Consider the following 18015-nt stretch of genomic DNA (forward strand, 5'->3'; position numbering starts at 1 on the left):
TCACACAACATGAACTGCGGGAATGATTTCAATGTATTTGTTTTTGTAAGTCGGACTGGCAGCGCAGTGGCGGCTGAGATGGTTGCAGTGTTGCGAGAACAACAAAACTAAGCATCGGAAGTGTGCCTGACTGCCAGTTTATCAGCGACGTTTTGATAAGTTTTATTTAAAAGCACAGTATATGAAGTGGAATTATTGAAACTTTACAGAAAAACCTAAAGAAAAATTTGTTTAGCTGTCTTAGTTCATAAAGTAACAAGTCATAAACACTGAAAGCATTTTCAAGGTCTTCAACGAATATATGCGAAAATTATACAACCGCACAATGAGGTTGGTAACTATCTTGAATAAACAATGTATCACAGCTCTATTCAGATTACACTGAAACAAATGCACATACGAAAGAACATCATCCCCGCATAATCAACAACCACGTGTGGAGAATTTTATGTATTTAATATCCATGAACGTTATCCTTTGTTGTAAACTGAACAATAAATGCACAATGACAAATATTATAACTACAATTGAAATATGGTAATCCATAAAAGTACCATATGAGGAAAAAGAGGTTAACCGTAGGTATCATATAATGTACACTCTTAGAAAATATTGCCAAGCGAATTCGTAAGGGGCCATTCACATACCACGTGGACAGCTTTGGGCGGGGGGTTGGCTAATGTCCATGGTCCATACAATTTTTTAGAATTTATATGGGCAGTTGTCCACGGAGGGGGAGGGTGGTGGTTTTCAAAATCGATAAAAATCTGTCCACGTGGTATGTGGATAACCACAATGCAAATAATAACCACATTTCCAGCAGTTGGCAACACGGCCAACAGACATTTGACGCAACCCTACAAATTTCGCAACTCGCGTTGCATGCGAAAAAAAAGAAGGAAATATTTTTTCTATTTTCATCCCGCACATTTTAAAAATTGCATATGAGTTCGCGTTGGTGGGAGCCAACTAGCCGACATCTCTATCCTAATCCCATTGCTCTTGTTGTCTTGTATTAGCTTTGACCTGTTTTTATTTTCTTCTCTTTTCAATTACCAAAGCAAATGTCAAATCATATCAGCTAACTGTAGTGTGAACGCTCGAAGTGATATCGGATATCATCGGGCGATATCAGGTGATATCCGGCGTAGTCTTAACAAGGCATAACATAGCGTAAACACCAACATTCGCGTAAAAATCACCTGAAGTTTTTAGATCGGCGTAAAAATTTTGCGGCATAAAAAGACTGAAAACAGAGTTAACATTATATTTAACGCAATCCAAAAAACTTTCACCTGCGAATCAAAATGAAAATGCGAAAAAATGCAACGTCAAGAAAAATCAGTAAATATCGTAGGACTTGGTTTCGGAAATCGATCTAGTTCTGAGACTTTAATGGCATGTTAGAAAATCAAGATAAAAATATGAAAAAAATGAAACAGTAAATGTTGAAGAATTTGGTTTTGGAAATTTATCTTAAGCTCTGACTTGTGAAAACAAACCACGTGAAAATTGACTTTTCCTAGTGAAAAACGAGTGAATTTCGAGTTACTAGAAACGTGATGCGCAATGGCACCCATCGTTTTATTATTTTTTACTGATTAAGAAAAAACGAGGAAAACCCAGCGCACTGTTAGCAAAAACATGGGCAATATTGCCGAAAGCAAGGAGTCAAATTGACGCAGACTTTTTTCCAGGGTTAAAGCGGCCTCTGTATAACTCTTATGCCTTGTTAGGACTACGCCGGATATCACCTGATATCGCCAGATGATATCGGATATCACTTCGAGCGTTCACATCAGAGTGAGCTGATATGATTTGACATTTGCTTTGGTAATTGAAAAGAGAAGAAAACAAAAACAGGTCAAAGCTTAAACAAGACAACAAGAGCAATGGGATTGGGATAGAGATGTCGGCTAGTTGGCTCGCACCAACGCGAACTCTCATGTGCAATTGTCAACATGTGCGGGATGCAAATAGCAAAAATATTTCCTTCCTTTTTTGTCGCATGCAACGCGAGTTGCGAAATTTGTAGGGTTGCGTCAAATGTCTGTTGGCCGTGTTGCCAACTGCTGGGAATGTGGTTATTATGTGCGATAGCATGTAGCCGAGGTGATGTCCGTTGACAGCTCGATTGTATGGGATATCATGTAATATGGATGGTGATATGGCCTCGACAGCACGAATCGCCTGATATCAGGTGATATGCGGTGTAGTGTGAACGGGGTATTAGGCTAAGACAGCAGTTGTTTCTGTTTATCCATTTTCATGGCAAATTTGCGAAAATCTTAAACTATCAAACAATTTACTACAACCAGGTATTTTTGCTATACACTACATTTACAAAAAAAATCCCAACAAAAGATTCTGCTGATTTACAACTTATGAAGTTACTATTAGGTAGATTTCGATTGAACTGAAGCTTAATAAGATGTTACACAACAAAATTGTTTGTTGTGTTCCTAAACTTGTTTTGTTTCAGAGAAACGATTAATGTTTGGTTTGATGTTTGTTATAAACAGGCACTTATTTGAACTAATATATATCAGTCGAAACTTAACATTCTGATTAATATACGCAGACTTCACAGTCAACCGTTAGTGTGGCTGGCGCTACGTTCCTACTAACACTAACAGTCTTTCCTTAGCTGGGATTCGAGATTCAACGACTAGCCTACTAGACCAGCTGAGAGGCTGCTACTTTTTACACAAATAACAAAAATAAAAGAATTTTTTAAGCATTAATATTAAAGCCTTTCCGCTCATGGTAACTCTGAAGCACTAAATACTAAATACACTAAATTGTAATGACCATATTTTGACAGAAAATAGTTTGTTTTACCACTGTTTTCTACAAAATGTTGCATTTAAATACACTTTCAATCGAATAACAGCTGGATTCAATGTTTGAATTGTTATCAAAAAAATTGTAGAAGAAAGTCTGGGTTTTACGAAGAAATAAGGGAGTGTTTTTTTTACAATTACAAAAACAAATACTTTAAATTTTGCTAAAGTCCCTGGTATGCTCAGAGGTGCTCTGGAGCACCATTTCAATTTTCTTTTTTCACTTCAAAATACAATATTCCCGAGTTATTTTGATCAGTATACGAAGTATTTTGCCTAAGTTAACCCTTTATATTTTCTTAGATCTTGATAAACCTCGTGACTGGGAAAGGGGTAGTTTATCATTGTATATCGCTTATCAACAACTTTAATTATAATCTAACACCCGAGTATTTATATAACTACTCGATCAGAAGGACAAAACCAAATTGTAACAGAAGCTGTAAGTGTGTTATGAGAAAAACCTTTCAGGTTGTGTTTTTAATTTGATCCCGTTAGGTGTTAAAATAACAGAAATTGTAACAAAAATGATTCCACTAGTATCAAACCCATATCAAGCTTTGTTACTAACGTATCAGCTTTCTAACAAAATAAGATAGCATACAGAACAAAATAATAACAACCATTGTTAGAAATAACAGGTTTTGATGGAGATGAAAAATCTGTTGGACTTGATACAGAACTACTTCATTTCAGAATTTGTTATCATAACTCATTTAGATTCAATTTCGTTATCAAAAGCATATGGGAAAATACAAAATCGTATCAAAATTTATTATTTGTATCTCGTGTTGATAGAATTCTGTAACTTTTTAGTTATGCTCTTCTGATCGGGTAATCATTTCATTTCGCTCCTAGCGTCACTTTCAAATGATGGTAGTGTTATAGCGTTGTAATCCCGATCAGAAAGGCAAAACAAAATTATAACAGAGGCTGTTTGTTTGTTATGAGAAAAAAAAACTATCAGGTGTTGTTACGAATATGGTCCCGTTAGGTGTTAAAATAACAGAAATCATAACAAAAAATGCTTCAACCCATATCAAATTTGTAACAAACCCAGTTATAAATGTCACAGATCTCTAACAAAATAAGATACCGCATAGAAAGGTTTATAACAAATGTATTTGTAACAACATAAAAACCATCGATATAGTCGAAACAAAATTCTTACAATCGGAGATATTGATATGATTATGTTTCAACTAATTTAATCCTTAAAATTAACCAGTTCAGTTTTGGGATACTGTAGTCAATAATAATGCAAAAAATTCTCAAATATTGATTTGTTTTATTAATTTTCGTTTTGCGTTGAACATTAAATTACAGTTTTATGAAATTAGTATAATACATCAATCAGAGCAGCAGTTAATTCCTTAATGTCATAAACAAAAAAACCTCGAAGCAGCAACAAGTTTTAAACAGCGCCATAGTATGGAACTACACGTCCCGATCACTCAAAAATATCAGGATTATAACCAATCTTGATATATTGTTACGCACCATCATATTGTTACAACCATCATCAGTGCTTATGTGGACTGTGGACAGTCATAACCTATCAAAAATACTTACTGATTATAACAAATTATAGCAAGTTTTGTAAGGTTTTATTTTGTCAATGGAATAACAAGTTCTGTTCTATACATGCATTAGAAAAACACACTTTTGAACATTCAAGTGTACACACTTAATTTATGTCGGCTAACTTCCCAACAGCTGATGAAGCTCGGCGAAATTTATAGCAAATGTCAGCAATATATTTCGACGAACATTCAGCTAATATATCGATCTACCGTAAACCAGCAGGTATTAAATTTCGTTTGCCGAAGTTCTTGAAAATCCTGCCGAAAACTTGTAGAACATTTGCTGTTGAGTTGTAGAACATCAGCTGTTGAGTTCTCGCAATAAAATCTAAGTGTGTATGATAACAGAATTTTAAATATAATTCTGTACTTTTCATTATTCTGGCATATCAAGAATATTGCAGGCTTTATTATTTCTATCCAGTTCAGATATATTTGTGATACCCGTTTGTTATAATCGTTTGATCGGGATGAAACGAAACTCTAGTTGCACACGAACAACTGAAGCGTTGTAACGTTTCTTCAATTTTCGGGTTGAATCTAAGATCATTCTAGAAGTAGTTTTAAATGGATACTTATAAAACCCAAAAACAAAAAATATTGGTTTTTAATTATAAATGATTAACACTAGGATTATTTTTCAAAAATGGAAGGTAAAATGATGGTCATCAACCCACATCACTAATATTTTACGCTAATGTCAAGAGTAAGGAAGGAGGGAGGAAGTCGCCGCCTTCTGATTATTTGGCTACGGCTATGAATGTACAAGACCGGGCCCAAGACCATGCCCAAAACCATAATAAAAACAGATTTCTGAATAATTCGACTATAACTGATCTCGAACCATCGTTCTACGACCACGCGAAACCCTGTAGGTGTTTCTTTATTAAGGTACCAGGAACCAATATTTCCAACCAAGCAATCATTTTGACTTTATGATGAGGAGAACAGCTCTTCTAAGCAATCATCTAAACAATATTCCGTAATAACATCTTCACTCTGCAATGTCGTATCACAACATTAAATAGACATAACGATAATATCAAGTAGTACTTTTTAATGTTAAAAACATTTTCTATTGAAAACAATCATCAATACAAAGCTAACTAAATTTTGTTTTACGAAATCAATTAAGTTTATTTTTGTTCACAAAATCATTGAAATGGCTTGCAAACCTTATTGGATCCGCAATCTTGTTTTTTTTTAACGTGAACTTTATTCGAGTCATCATTTTCTTTCCAAAGAATCCAAATCCTTCGTGATACTATGAAGTATCTATATTCATTTTTGGTTCTAAGGAGTAAATGTAACGATGAAGATAGAAAATTAAATCAACTGAAAAATATGATAGTAGACCCTGCAAAAAAAACAGTTCAGCAGGTAGGACCCAAACCCCTAACTTCTAGTCTTCGGTCAGATGCGTTCCCGTTACACCACCGCAGAGCGTTGAAGACTTAGTTCTAGAATCGAGCTTTGTATCGCTTATCCAACTCTCGCACTTCGTACATTTACTCAGAAGAGACTATTATTTTCTAGCTGACTATTGTTTCAACACCCTCAATCAAAGTTGGGATGATTTCTGTGCGAGATAGATAGACTCGCGTCACACTGGCACGTTTCTATCTCTGAAAATAAACATAATAAAAAAATGATAAAATAATAATAAACGATTCATTGTTGTGTGTATTTAGTGATGAACACTTAACAACAAATTAGTGAACAAGTGGAACAGCGTTCGTTTGAAGGGATCTCTGAAAAACATAAACAATATATTCAGTGGTGGGCACCACTAACCGAAAATTTAGCGACGCTAATCGCTAAGCCGCTAACCGGAAAATTTAGCTCGATAATCGCTAAACGCTAAACGCTAAACCCACATTAGCGGAACTTTCGCTAATCGCTAATCGCTAACTTTTTAATATGTAAATAGTCATTTCGCTATACTTATTGCTCGTGTTTTGTAAGATTTAAACCACTTTGATCTGTTTTGGTTAAACAAACGAAAACAATTACTTTTTAGAGCTATTTACAGTAAGAGGTTCACGAAACGGTATCCATATTTGATTTTGTAAAAACAAGAATAACAAAAGTTATTTAGCTTGCATTGAAAATAGATACTCTTAGGAATGTTTTCATAAAAATTTAATTATTATCTGAATCGAAAAAGTAGAACCAAAGTTGTCATAATTTCAAGCGCATTGCAATTTACCAAAGTTCTTGGTGTGCCGAAAATTCAATCTAGACCTTGTGCTTGTTCTTCAAAATGCTCCTGTGGCTTGTACGATAACTGGAACTCCATTCTAGGGTAAAAAAAAACTGACAAAAGTAACTTTCGCAGTAAAGTATGTTCATCTTTCGAAGCAATTTACGTACGCCATCAGCGATTCACAGTTTTTCTAAATATTTCTATTGTCGCTTCTCTACAAAATTTAGCGAATTAGCGATTAGCGTTTCGAAGGCCAAAATTTTGGCGACGCTAACTAGCTCAAAAATTAGCGAAATCGCTAAATCGCTAACTGAATTTTAGCGTCGCTAATTAGCGAATTAGCGGAATGGTGCCCACCACTGAGTATATTGAAAACGGAAGGACCGAAGTAACATATTCGCACTTGACCGAAGATACTTGTGGTTCGAGACCTCTCTAAATAATTAGCATGACTAGTATTACAACTGGTTGGCAAATGGCTGGACACGTGTAACTTGAGACCCTAATGTGGCCATTCACCTCTGTCCAGCAACTCCTATCCCAACCTCCACGTGGTGCCGACCGGAATACGAGTAACCTTAGCGGAGATCGGGTAACCAACCCTAGGAAACTATGGTCGTATGCTGACTGGGAAGGGGGTCGTACGCGGCTGTATCCCCTTAGGGGCGGCGTACAACAGCGTCTGACCCTGAGCGGGCGGCTGAATTATGGAATGCTGTACCCCGCCAGCTACACATAATATGGCAGCCCCATCAGCAGGATGTAGGTATCGCGACCCTGGTAAGGTAGCATACCGAAACCTTTCATCAACCACGATGTAGCGGGCCGGAAAGCCACACTCTCAAATCCGCGGTTCCGCTCCCCGTATCTTCAAGCAAGTGGCTTAAGCACCACCTCAAAGAGGACCACTTGCCTGTCTTGGCTTGCACGGCCAGAAACTCCGCCTCAGGGCGGGTCAGGGTGATAAACTGAGGGAAAACGAAAAGGCAGATGCACTTCACTAAGGTACTCAGTCTCATGCGTTTTAATACCGCAGAAATTCGCGAAAATAATCCCAAAACCTCAAACACCGGACTCGTGATTCTCCTCACTGGACCAATTCTGAGCAATCAGATTGCTGCCCAGTTCAGCGTAACCAGAGTGCGGGGACTGTTTTCCCAGGCAGTCCACCTGGAGTACCAAAACAAACAAACTAGAACGAACGCGAGACGTGAGACACCTTAGAATACCTAAATCATAAAAAACATCACTTCAACAACAGGGAAACGCACTATAATACTTTTACAATTATATTTACAAGCATGCTTCGTTTCACTACTAACTAAATTCTGGCCATCTATAACTAGCTCACTAACCTATAGTGTGCGTGGGTGGAGTGTCTAATGGCTACGCCATAAAGCTTCTCTCAAGGTGGGGGTCTTGGCTTAACTTGTTTATATCAACCTGCGCAGGGATTTTCATAGTTCGTACTCACTCGATCGGCGGCTACTACCTCTCCTTTCTACTTATTCAGCATCCGACAGCAATCGGTTCAATCTGCAATCACCGCACCATCCAGGTACGGTCGTGGTTTCTGCAATGGTGTCGATAACTGCTACAGCACGCGCCGATCAGTCCGATCAGCGAATCAGCATAGGCCGCCTAAGTGTGCGGCGGCTGGTGGAACGGGCCTTGTCCTGGCTGACGGTGCGTGTCCCAGAAGTGTGCGGTAGGAGGGTGGATGTACTTTGCTGGCGGTGGGTTTATGGCTTCGCCAAGCGCTTTAATATCTAACGTAAAAAGCCGTCGAACGGCTGTTCGACGCGGTTAGGTTACACAGTTACAGCCAAACCCAGACAAACTTTACCTTTTGTTTTCACCACACTTACTGGCAAAGTCTCCACTAAATTTATAGCTACTCCTAACATGCGCTAATCCTATCAAAGAAACAACACTTAAAACAACTAGCTAATCTAAGACAACCTCACGCTAACACAAACCTCGAACAAATTCGCGAACAACTTAAAAACACACACTCTGGCTTCTTTCGCCGTTCGATTATAAATGATCGAAGCGAGATTGGTTTGCCCCTCAGATCAAACGAGACATTTGGTTTGAAACCGGAAATTTTACAACGAACTTCCACGGCAAATTCAAACCCGAGTTTATATCTCCCTTTCCCATTAGATTCATGCATCTAACCATTTCATTTCCCGAGTTTAATGAACTGCGCTGGCTGGGATTTTACCAATAAGAACAAGCAAGTAAGTCGCAGATTCGTGCTTGAGATTTTGGGTTGCGTCACCGCGAATGAGAGGCTAAAGGAAGAGTAAATATTCAAACGGCTAACTCGTACGCAAGGTGTAATTCCGCCTGGTTAGCCAACTAACCATGATCTTTATAGTAGATCAGCTATAAATTCGAAAATTGACAAAGAATAATTATGCAAATTTAATTCACCAACATGATTGCTACAACGAACAACGAATTTAGAAATACGGAACGGATCAATCGGCAAAGACCTAGGCTACGAACACGGTAAAAGATTAAGGTGAACGATTGGAAATTGGGTCCGGCGCGGGCTGGCTTGCTTGCTCAAGAACTACAGCGGCAGGGAGTCGGAATCGCAGCGATTCAGGAGGTTCGGTGGCCAAATTCCGGAGAAAGGGAATTCCATGCAGTAGACCCTATTGCACGCACTTCTTTCAAGTACCACATCTACTACAGTGGCGGCAAAGCAGCGGAACGGGGCGTCGGTTTCGTAGTGCTGCGAAATCAGAAAACAAGAGTCATCCGGTGGAGGCCCGTAGATGACCGTATATGCGTGTTGAGGATTAAGGGCAAATTCTTCAACTACAGTTTAATCAACACCTACGCACCGACAATCGACAAATCCGATGAAGTCAAAGATGAGTTTTGTGACAAGCTTGAGCGAATCTATGACGAGTGCCAAAACACGACGTAAAAGTCGTCATCGGAGACGCAAACGCACAGGTTGGGAGGGAGGAATTCTTCCGTCCGGTCATTGGAAGGCATAGCCTCCACTCGTCAACCAATGAAAACGGCCTGAGGCTGATAAACTTTGCCGCGGCCAGAGGAATGGCCATATGTAGCTCCTATTTTCCACGTTTGAATATTCGGAAACACACCTGGAGGCATCCAAATGGAGAAGCCTGCTCCCAGATCGATCACGTACTGATTGACGGTCGGCACTTTTCGGATGTTACTGATGTTAGGTCTTTTTGGGGACCAAACATTGACTCTGACCATTATCTCGTCGTTTGTAAGATCCGCGCACGGTTGTTGAGCGTGCTGAAATCTCGCACAGAGAGGACGACGCGTTTCAACATTCTGCGGTTGAAAGCTGATGGCGTGGCAGCAGAATACGTTAGAGAGCTGGATCAACGGATCGCAGAACAGCAGGAGGAAGGAGTGGAAGACATAAATGGGCTGTGGAGCAGCATTCACGGCGCCATCGAAACGACTGCGAGAGAGGTGGTAGGTACGACGCGTGGAAGACAGGCTGGTTCGATGCCGAGTGCCAGAGAGCGACAGATGAGAAGAACCGTGCCAGGAGCCGCATGCTCACTGCGGCTACGCGTCAGAACAGAGAGAGGTACAGGGTGGCAAGAGCTGCCGAAATTAGAACCCACCGTCGGAAGAAGCGCGAGTACGAGGAGCAGGTGCTCGCCAGCGCAAAGGACAGCTATACTCAAAACGACGTGTGGAGATTCTATAGAACTGTCAACAGAGTCAGAAGCAGGAATTTCCCTGTGCCGGTTATGTGTAATGACAAGGACGGCAACCTGATTACTGATAAACCGACGGTTGCAGCCAGGTGGAAGGAGCATTTTCAGGCGCTATCGAACGGTGAGGAGCCGGATGAGTAGAGCAGGAATAGAATGACGATTATGAGTGATGAACAAGCTGTGGAGCCACCAACACAGGAGGAGGTGAAAAAGGCGATTAGTGAGCTGAAAAACGGCAAGGCCGCTGGAAAGGACGGTATCCCGGCCGAACTTCTAAAAGCGGGAAGCGAACGTATGTACTATGCGATCCACCAGATAATAATAAGAATCTGGGCGGACGAACAAATGCCGAACGACTGGTTGGAAGGCCTCGTATGCCCTATCTATAAGAAGGGCCATCGATTGGATTGTGGCAACTATCGAGGGATAACGTTGCTCAACTCCGCATATAAAGGGCTCTCCCGTATCCTGTTCTCCAGATTGAGACCGTTAACGGAATCCTTTGTTGACAAATACCAGGCTGGTTTTCGACAAGGGCGTTCCACGACGGATCAAATCTTCACCCTGCGACAGATCCTCGATAAGTTCCAGGAGTACAACTTACCGACTCACCATCTGTTTGTGGACTTCAGGGCAGCATACGACTCAGTGAAAAGAAACGAGCTGTGGCAGATCATGCTGGAACACGGTCCTTACGAAACTAATAAAGCTGAGTTGTATGACACTGGAGGGATCAAAATCGTGCGTGCGGATAGCTGGCGAGACATCAGCCGCGTTCGTAACGTTGGATGGACTGAAGCAGGGGGATGCGCTCTCCAACCTACTGTTTAACATCGCTCTTGAGGGTGCAGTACGAAGAGCAAACGTCGAAAGAAACGGTACGATCATCACGAAATCTCACGTGCTTCTTGGTTTTGCGGACGACATCGATATCATCGGTATCAACCGTAGGGCCGTGGAGGAAGCCGTACCTTTTAAGAGAGAAGCAGCGAGATTGGGACTTGTCATTAACTCTGCCAAAACGAAGTACATGGTAGCTGGCAGAGAGCGTGGGAGTCCCCGTGGTGTTGGTGCTGAGGTGGAGATAGATGGGGAACGATTTGAAGTGGTTGACGAATTCGTTTATCTTGGTACGCTTGTGACATGTGACAACGATATGAGCCGTGAAGTGTAACGACGAGTTGCAGCTGCAGTTGCAGGGCTTTCTACGGACTGCGTAACCAGCTAAGGTCCCGTATTTCCCGCTGATACTCCCGGTGGCCCTTTACGGACATGAAGCATGGACGCTGAAGGAAGCTGATCGACGAGTGCTCGGAGTTTTTTAGCGTAAAGTTCTGCGATCGATACTTGGCGGTAAACTGGAAGATGGAGTGTGGCGCAGACGCATGAATCACGAGTTGTACCAGGTATACAAACATGCTGATATAGTGAAGGTAATACAGCGGGGCAGGCTTCAGTGGGCTGGACATGTAGCCAGGATGCCTGACGAGAGAGCCGCCAAAACTATCTTCAGTAGAGAACCAGGAAGAGGCCGTCGACTCCGTGGTAGGCCTCGCACGCGGTGGATGTGCGCGGTGGAAGAAAATGCACGATCTGCTGGTGAACGGAGAGACTGGAGAACGGCTGCCCAAGACAGAAGAAGCTGGACATCTCTAATTCGTTCGGCCCTAGACCGGTGAACGGTCCGTTGGCCAAATAAGTAAGTAAGTAAGTATTACAACTATGATTTCTAACAGGTAGAACTAAATTATAGAACTTCGAGCCTTTTTAGTTTAGACTTGCAACAAAGATGACTAGAACAAGATACCTGACTCTTGCAGAATTCATCGAACATGATTGTCGCAGCGCGTGAGCAAAAGTCGAACTAATTTATACACTGTTAATATGATGTATACTTAACGTCAAAATCAACTGATGACAACGCCAAGACATGACTGCTGAAAGGTGAAACAATTTTTTCAATGTCTATGTGGACGACTGCACCGTGCTGCCATCCGTAAAATGATATTTAATAATGTGTACGAATGTTTAGTTCTCAAACAAGAAACTTCCGAAAGAATCAAGAATTATCGGCACATCATTTAAAATAAAGCGTACCATCAGAACTTTCTGATAACCGCTGTGAGCACGCTCTAGAGCCAAGTTTTCCACTCTTACCGAGGTTAATAAAGCAAAAATCGGGTGCCCCGGTGAACCTGACCATATGCACAATGGTTCTGAAATCTGGCTTGCGACATATCAAACTTTAAGTTTTGGTAGAATGGGACCTGAAAATAAATATAACCCCTCAATATAAACCCCCAATCTGACAGTCAATTTCACACTTTTCTTTCGTACTGTGAAGTGCAAATAATATGGCAATAGCATTAAGTGCAAAAAAATGACAATATCATTAATCTGCAAGTTATCTTCAAGCGTGGAGCTGACCAAACTGCTATACCTTTTTCATATACAATCTTGATCAGCTCAACGATCGATGACGGACTGTGCACGATAAATCGGTTTTGTTCATAGTGACAATTTTATGAGAATTTAAGTCATCAGATGGTAGCACTACCGTCGGAAATCGGTCGTGTTCAAAATGTATGAAAAATATGGAAGTTAGGTATCTTGTTCTAGTTATCTTTGCTTGCGAGCATGCCCCCGTAGTTAACGGTCAAATTTACCAAAAGGTTCGCGGCCCCATCAGATGAGCCTCGTGGCCTCCTGAACCACTGTTCTAGATGTTGTATGTAAATGAAAACCTTTCCCACATGAGAAATGATGGGTATCGTACCGCATCGTCTTATGTATAAGGCCGATGTTATGCTGTAAACAATGCGGCGTGAACTGCGTCTTTTTTCTAGGTGAGGAATAATATCCACAATGAAAACTGACGCGCGAAATAACACATCCCGAACTGTTTCAGCGTAATTCGCGTCTTATCGCCCGGTATAATAACGGCCTAACATCCGCCTGAGGCCTCTGTCATGCCGAGTGCGGCGCGGCGCGAACTGCGGCGGAACCGAGCCATTGGCATCCCTATGCCGAGTAACAGTGAATGACAATGAACTCATGTCATGGGCTCAAATTAAATTGTGCCCGCTGTCAGCAGTAAGATAAAGATGTGTGAAAAGAGGTGTTGATATGCTATCTCGTTTACACATATGTTGAGATGTTAGCCCTTGAAACATGTCGCGAAGCCATAGGGGTGGGCGAAACAGTTCGGGATCTGTTTTGACGCGCGTGAGTTTTCATTGCTGATATTATCGATTGCGGGAGAATTCATCTCGCAAGATGCATGAAAAAAGCCGTAGAAGTGCGCGGTTACAACCAATCATGTTGTTGTCTTCTACAAAAAGTGCGCAAATTCAATTTCCGCACTTTTTGTAGAAGATATTACCGCGATTGGACGTACCCGCGCACTTCTACAAGAATTTTTCGCGAGAAAATTTATACAACAATATTATTCCTCACCGTGAAAAAAGACGCAGTTCGCGTCGCGCCGCACTCGGCATGGCAAGGGCCTCTGCCATGGTGAACGCGAACGCGAGTGATGGGGCGAGAAACTTGCCGTAGGTAAATAAACAGCTCTCTTTACGGCTGTTAATTTACCTACGGAAAGCTTCCCGCCCCATCGCTCGCGTTCGCGTTCACCATGGCAGAGGCCTGAGGCTCTGGTTATAGTGCACGCGAATAGCGGCGCGAGGCGATTCGCCTTGCCACAGGATAATGTACAGGCGTTAGGAGACGTGTACATTGAAAGTGTTTCAATGCCTGTAATCGTCTCGCACCGTTATTCGCGTCCGTTTTAACCAGAGCCAAACGCGCAACGCTCCGCTTTGTTTTACGCTACAGCATACGATCTTATATGAAATACACTTTCCTCAATCAAACTTCGATACCTTCTTCAATATGTTATCTTGCCTTGTGAGCGAGATTCCGAGTGCATGAAAGGTGAAAAAGTGAGTGAACGGTACCGCACGTACGTTCATACGAAAGCAATCCGCGAGCTCACCGTGAGAAGTTTCCGGCCGTCGTCGCATCAGAGTTGAATGAAGTGCTCCGGCAGGACGTTTTTGGCAGTGGCAGCAAATTCGATTCGTGACTGACTGCTACATGGTAGGTGTACGGAACGAACTGTCTGTCGCCGGATGGTTGTTGAGCGATGTTATTCGAAAGTGGTAAGTGAAAAACATTCGGTGCAAGTGGGATTAGTGTTTTAGTGGAATACTAAGCCTAGAAAGTGGTCCTTTTTTCGTGAATTGATAGAATTGCGCAAAATTATCGATTTGCAAAGTGGTACGGCTGCTTTGTTTGTGCTCTCTCGAGAGTGATACCCATACCAAGAAGAAGCGCACACCACGGCTCGAATGAGAATGAACCGCCGTCTGCTGGTGGTGGTCTTTGCGGCTGCCGCCGTCATCACCATCATCGCCGTCGCCGTCGCTGCACCATTCAGCAGCGCTATCGATGTGTGATTGTTTTGTCTAGCCAGTTTTCGTGTACGTACAGGGCGCGATCGGAAGCCCACCCCGTCGCGTCGTTGATTAGTCGGCTGGTGTTGGTGAGCTTCTCGCAAACGCAATGCACTGTAGCCACTGCGGCGCTTTTGTGTGCAGAATCTAGCTGTGTGCGCGCGGCCGCCGCGGTATAAGCATAATATAGCGAAAAACTCTCTTTCAAAAAGGTTCATCCGACGGTTCGGTCAGACATGTTTTGCTAGACAAACGTGAAGGTTCTGTTTTGTGTCGCGCGCGAGGTAGTTCTCACTGTGGGAGACCTATGGTGTGTAGGCAAGAAGAAGTAGAAGAACAAGCAAAAACTGTTCGAAGAGGGGCGAAATCCGCGCGGGGGTACGTGTGTATGATTGGTGTCTAGTAAGTACGATGGAAAGAAGCGGTTGGCTGGCAGCAGTGAGAGGAATCACCGTCGTCGGAATAGGACTCGGAACCGATGATGACAAGAAGTGAATCTTGTTTGCAGCTTCGGTTTGCTAGTGATGCGAAAAGTAGAAATAAAATCGCGAACAAAAAATAGATTCAGTGCACTGATTTTCGGATTCGGTCTCGGTGACGGATTTCGCCGTAAATATCGTGGGTTAGATGTGTCGTCTGTGCGTTATTGATTAATGGAATTGGCTCATCGATTAATTGGAAAGAGTGGCCAACCGCAAGGTCAACGCCAGGAAAGACGACGTCGGGCAGAAGAAAGGAAATGCAATTTGCCATAGAGAATGGCCCTGGTCTGAGTGTGTTTAGTCGAAAATGTTATAAGTCGGTGAGCCTTTCCATCCGACTGGTTCGAGCAATACGCGTATTAAAGGTTTGATTGGCTTTGTCCACAAGCACGGTGGGCAGTTACAAATATAAATAAAACGTTGCGTAAGTGCAGCTCTATCTTAACTTTTACGCCGTGCGGCTGCCGTATTTTGTCGAATTTCGGACGACGGACGAACATCGTTTGCAATTTTTTCTTTCTGCGTTCCCTCTAATGTCCGTACTTTTCGGCGACCCGTCGTACCTGAAACGGACGTGAACAGAGCGCTCTGCGAGCTCGAAAAAACCGTCGAACGGTTGGATGGGGTTGGACGGTGGAAGCAGCGCGAGATAGAGAGCCGCCTTTGCATTTGCCGCCGCGTGTGTATTTGAGCGAGCGCACAGAAAAAGTGGAGAAAGCAAAAATTGAAGTAATTTTAGTGCCAATTAAAATTAAAAGTTTGCGAGCCAGCAGCCGGGAGAAGTGCGGCACAAGGAACCGTGTAGAGTCGTACCGAAAGACGGCAACATTCTTGGCACATGGTTTCCGTCGTTTCCGCTGCCGCTGGTTCACTTGCACCGACATAGCCTGTCTGGTCGGTGATGAATTTTTCGCGAATGTATTGCACAAACTAACGAACGTGTAAACCGGGAATCAACCGGGACCAATAGAAAAGTGGTTGATGACAGCTTAGTCGCACGACACTGCATCCTCTTAGAACGACTGTCCGCATCCGGTGACAATGTGCGTCATACGGCGGATCCTGTTCCGCCGAGCCCTTGGAATGCCCTACTTCTGCGCCCCATCCTGGGTACCAGGCGACACAAAAATGTGCTACGAGTCGTAAAGTGCGGCTGGGCCGTTTGTGTGGGTGGTTTATTTGCCAGTTCAAGGGAAAAACGAAGCCTTTTCCTATTGGAAATAAAGTGATCGTTTTGATTGAGAATAAAACAAAGGAAAAGAGGAGTGTTTTGTGTGAAAATCATTTCAATACCAAACCCACCCTCACAGTGTAAAGGTGAAAATTTGAAGTTCTTTTATCGAAAGGCAGTAAAAAAAAAAGAATCTTAACGACAAGTGTGTTCTCTATCGATGAGAAATGATTGGGTTCTAGAAGAGCCGTGCTAGTCGTGTTCTATCCCACAGGAATGTTACATGAAATATTGGTTATGGCAAGTCGATGAAAAAGTGTGAATGTGTGTGATAAAATAAGGGAGTGTTTCTAGTAGAATAAAATACATAAAGCAAGTTTCTCCGTGCCTGCGAATAATATCGATCGACGCTCCCCTCGGTCGAGAACGGAGATTTCCCTCGGAATCAATTTTGATCCTGTGTAGAAAAATGACCGAGTACGTTCCACCACAGTTGATCACGGTGCTGAAAACCTACCAGGACAATGCTCCGAAAGGTTTACATGGACCCGGTCTCTCGTTGGTTCATCCCAGTAAAAGCAGTGCTGCTAGCGGTGGTGTCGGCCCTAGCGGACGAACGGAGCGGCCAGAAACTCCAGAGCATCCAGATGAACCGAGTGGTAGCTTAATAGTACAGCCCATCACTGGACCGCTGCCGATGCCGTCGCATCCGATTATGACCACCCCGGATCCAGACTGTGGTGTAGTGCAGCTTACGATGCTCGAAGGAAAGAAAATTGGATGCTTTCTGCTGGGTGGCGAAATGAGGCTTTGTTTGCCGCAAATTTTCAACAACATCCTGATGGATTTTTCAGTCGAACAGATCAATCGTAGCATCCAGGAACTGATGATCTATCTGTACAATTGTACCGATCAACAGCTGCAGGAATTCAAGCGAGCCAATATTATACCTGATACGGCTAAAACGTGCGGCTTGATAACTCGGACCAACGCTGAACGACTCTGCAGTTACATGCTGCACCAAGCCGATAGTACCAGGAATCGAAAAGGAGCAACCACATCCTTTCGTGTGTACCATCGGTGTTTCGGCAAGGCTGAAGGCATTTTCACAGCTGAACTTTACTCGTACAAGGAACCGGCCTGTATCGAGTGCTGCGAGTGCCAGGGTATGTTTTCACCCCAGAAGTTCGTCTGCCATCAGCACAACCGGCACGAGAACCGCACCTGTCACTGGGGGTTCAACTCGAGCAACTGGCGGGCCTACATTCATGTTGCTCTGGATGAGGAAAACCGTGAAGCATATGTGAAAATTTTGGAGGAAATCTGGAACCAGGAGCGGGACACCGAGATGGAGTTAGAGCTGGAACGAGATTACTGGATCGCCAAACGAAAGGTGAGTTGTTTCCCGTCTTTGTTTTGATAAAGTTGTCTGGTGTGGCCGTCTACCAGTCGTCGGCAGACAGTTTTTAGCCGGGCCATAGTCGTATAGATAAAAAAAATGCCAACCACTGATAAGATATTGCGGAAACATTGCGAAACGAACAA

The 18015-nt window shown here is 42.8% G+C and overlaps 1 protein-coding gene across 1 annotated transcript in view; it reads left to right on the plus strand.

Moving 5' to 3' along the window:
* The first annotated feature begins 14392 nt into the window (after positions 1-14392).
* Positions 14393-18015, plus strand: part of LOC129728463 (ski oncogene-like) — a 45600-nt gene continuing 41977 nt past the window's right edge. The window contains exon 1 of the mRNA XM_055686911.1: positions 14393-17863. Coding sequence (XP_055542886.1) covers positions 16940-17863 — 924 coding nt within the window. The 5' untranslated portion in view covers positions 14393-16939. The remainder of the gene's footprint in view (positions 17864-18015) is intronic.

This window comes from Wyeomyia smithii, chromosome 3 (genome assembly GCF_029784165.1).
Source record: "Wyeomyia smithii strain HCP4-BCI-WySm-NY-G18 chromosome 3, ASM2978416v1, whole genome shotgun sequence".
In the NCBI taxonomy this organism is placed as follows: domain Eukaryota; kingdom Metazoa; phylum Arthropoda; class Insecta; order Diptera; family Culicidae; genus Wyeomyia; species Wyeomyia smithii.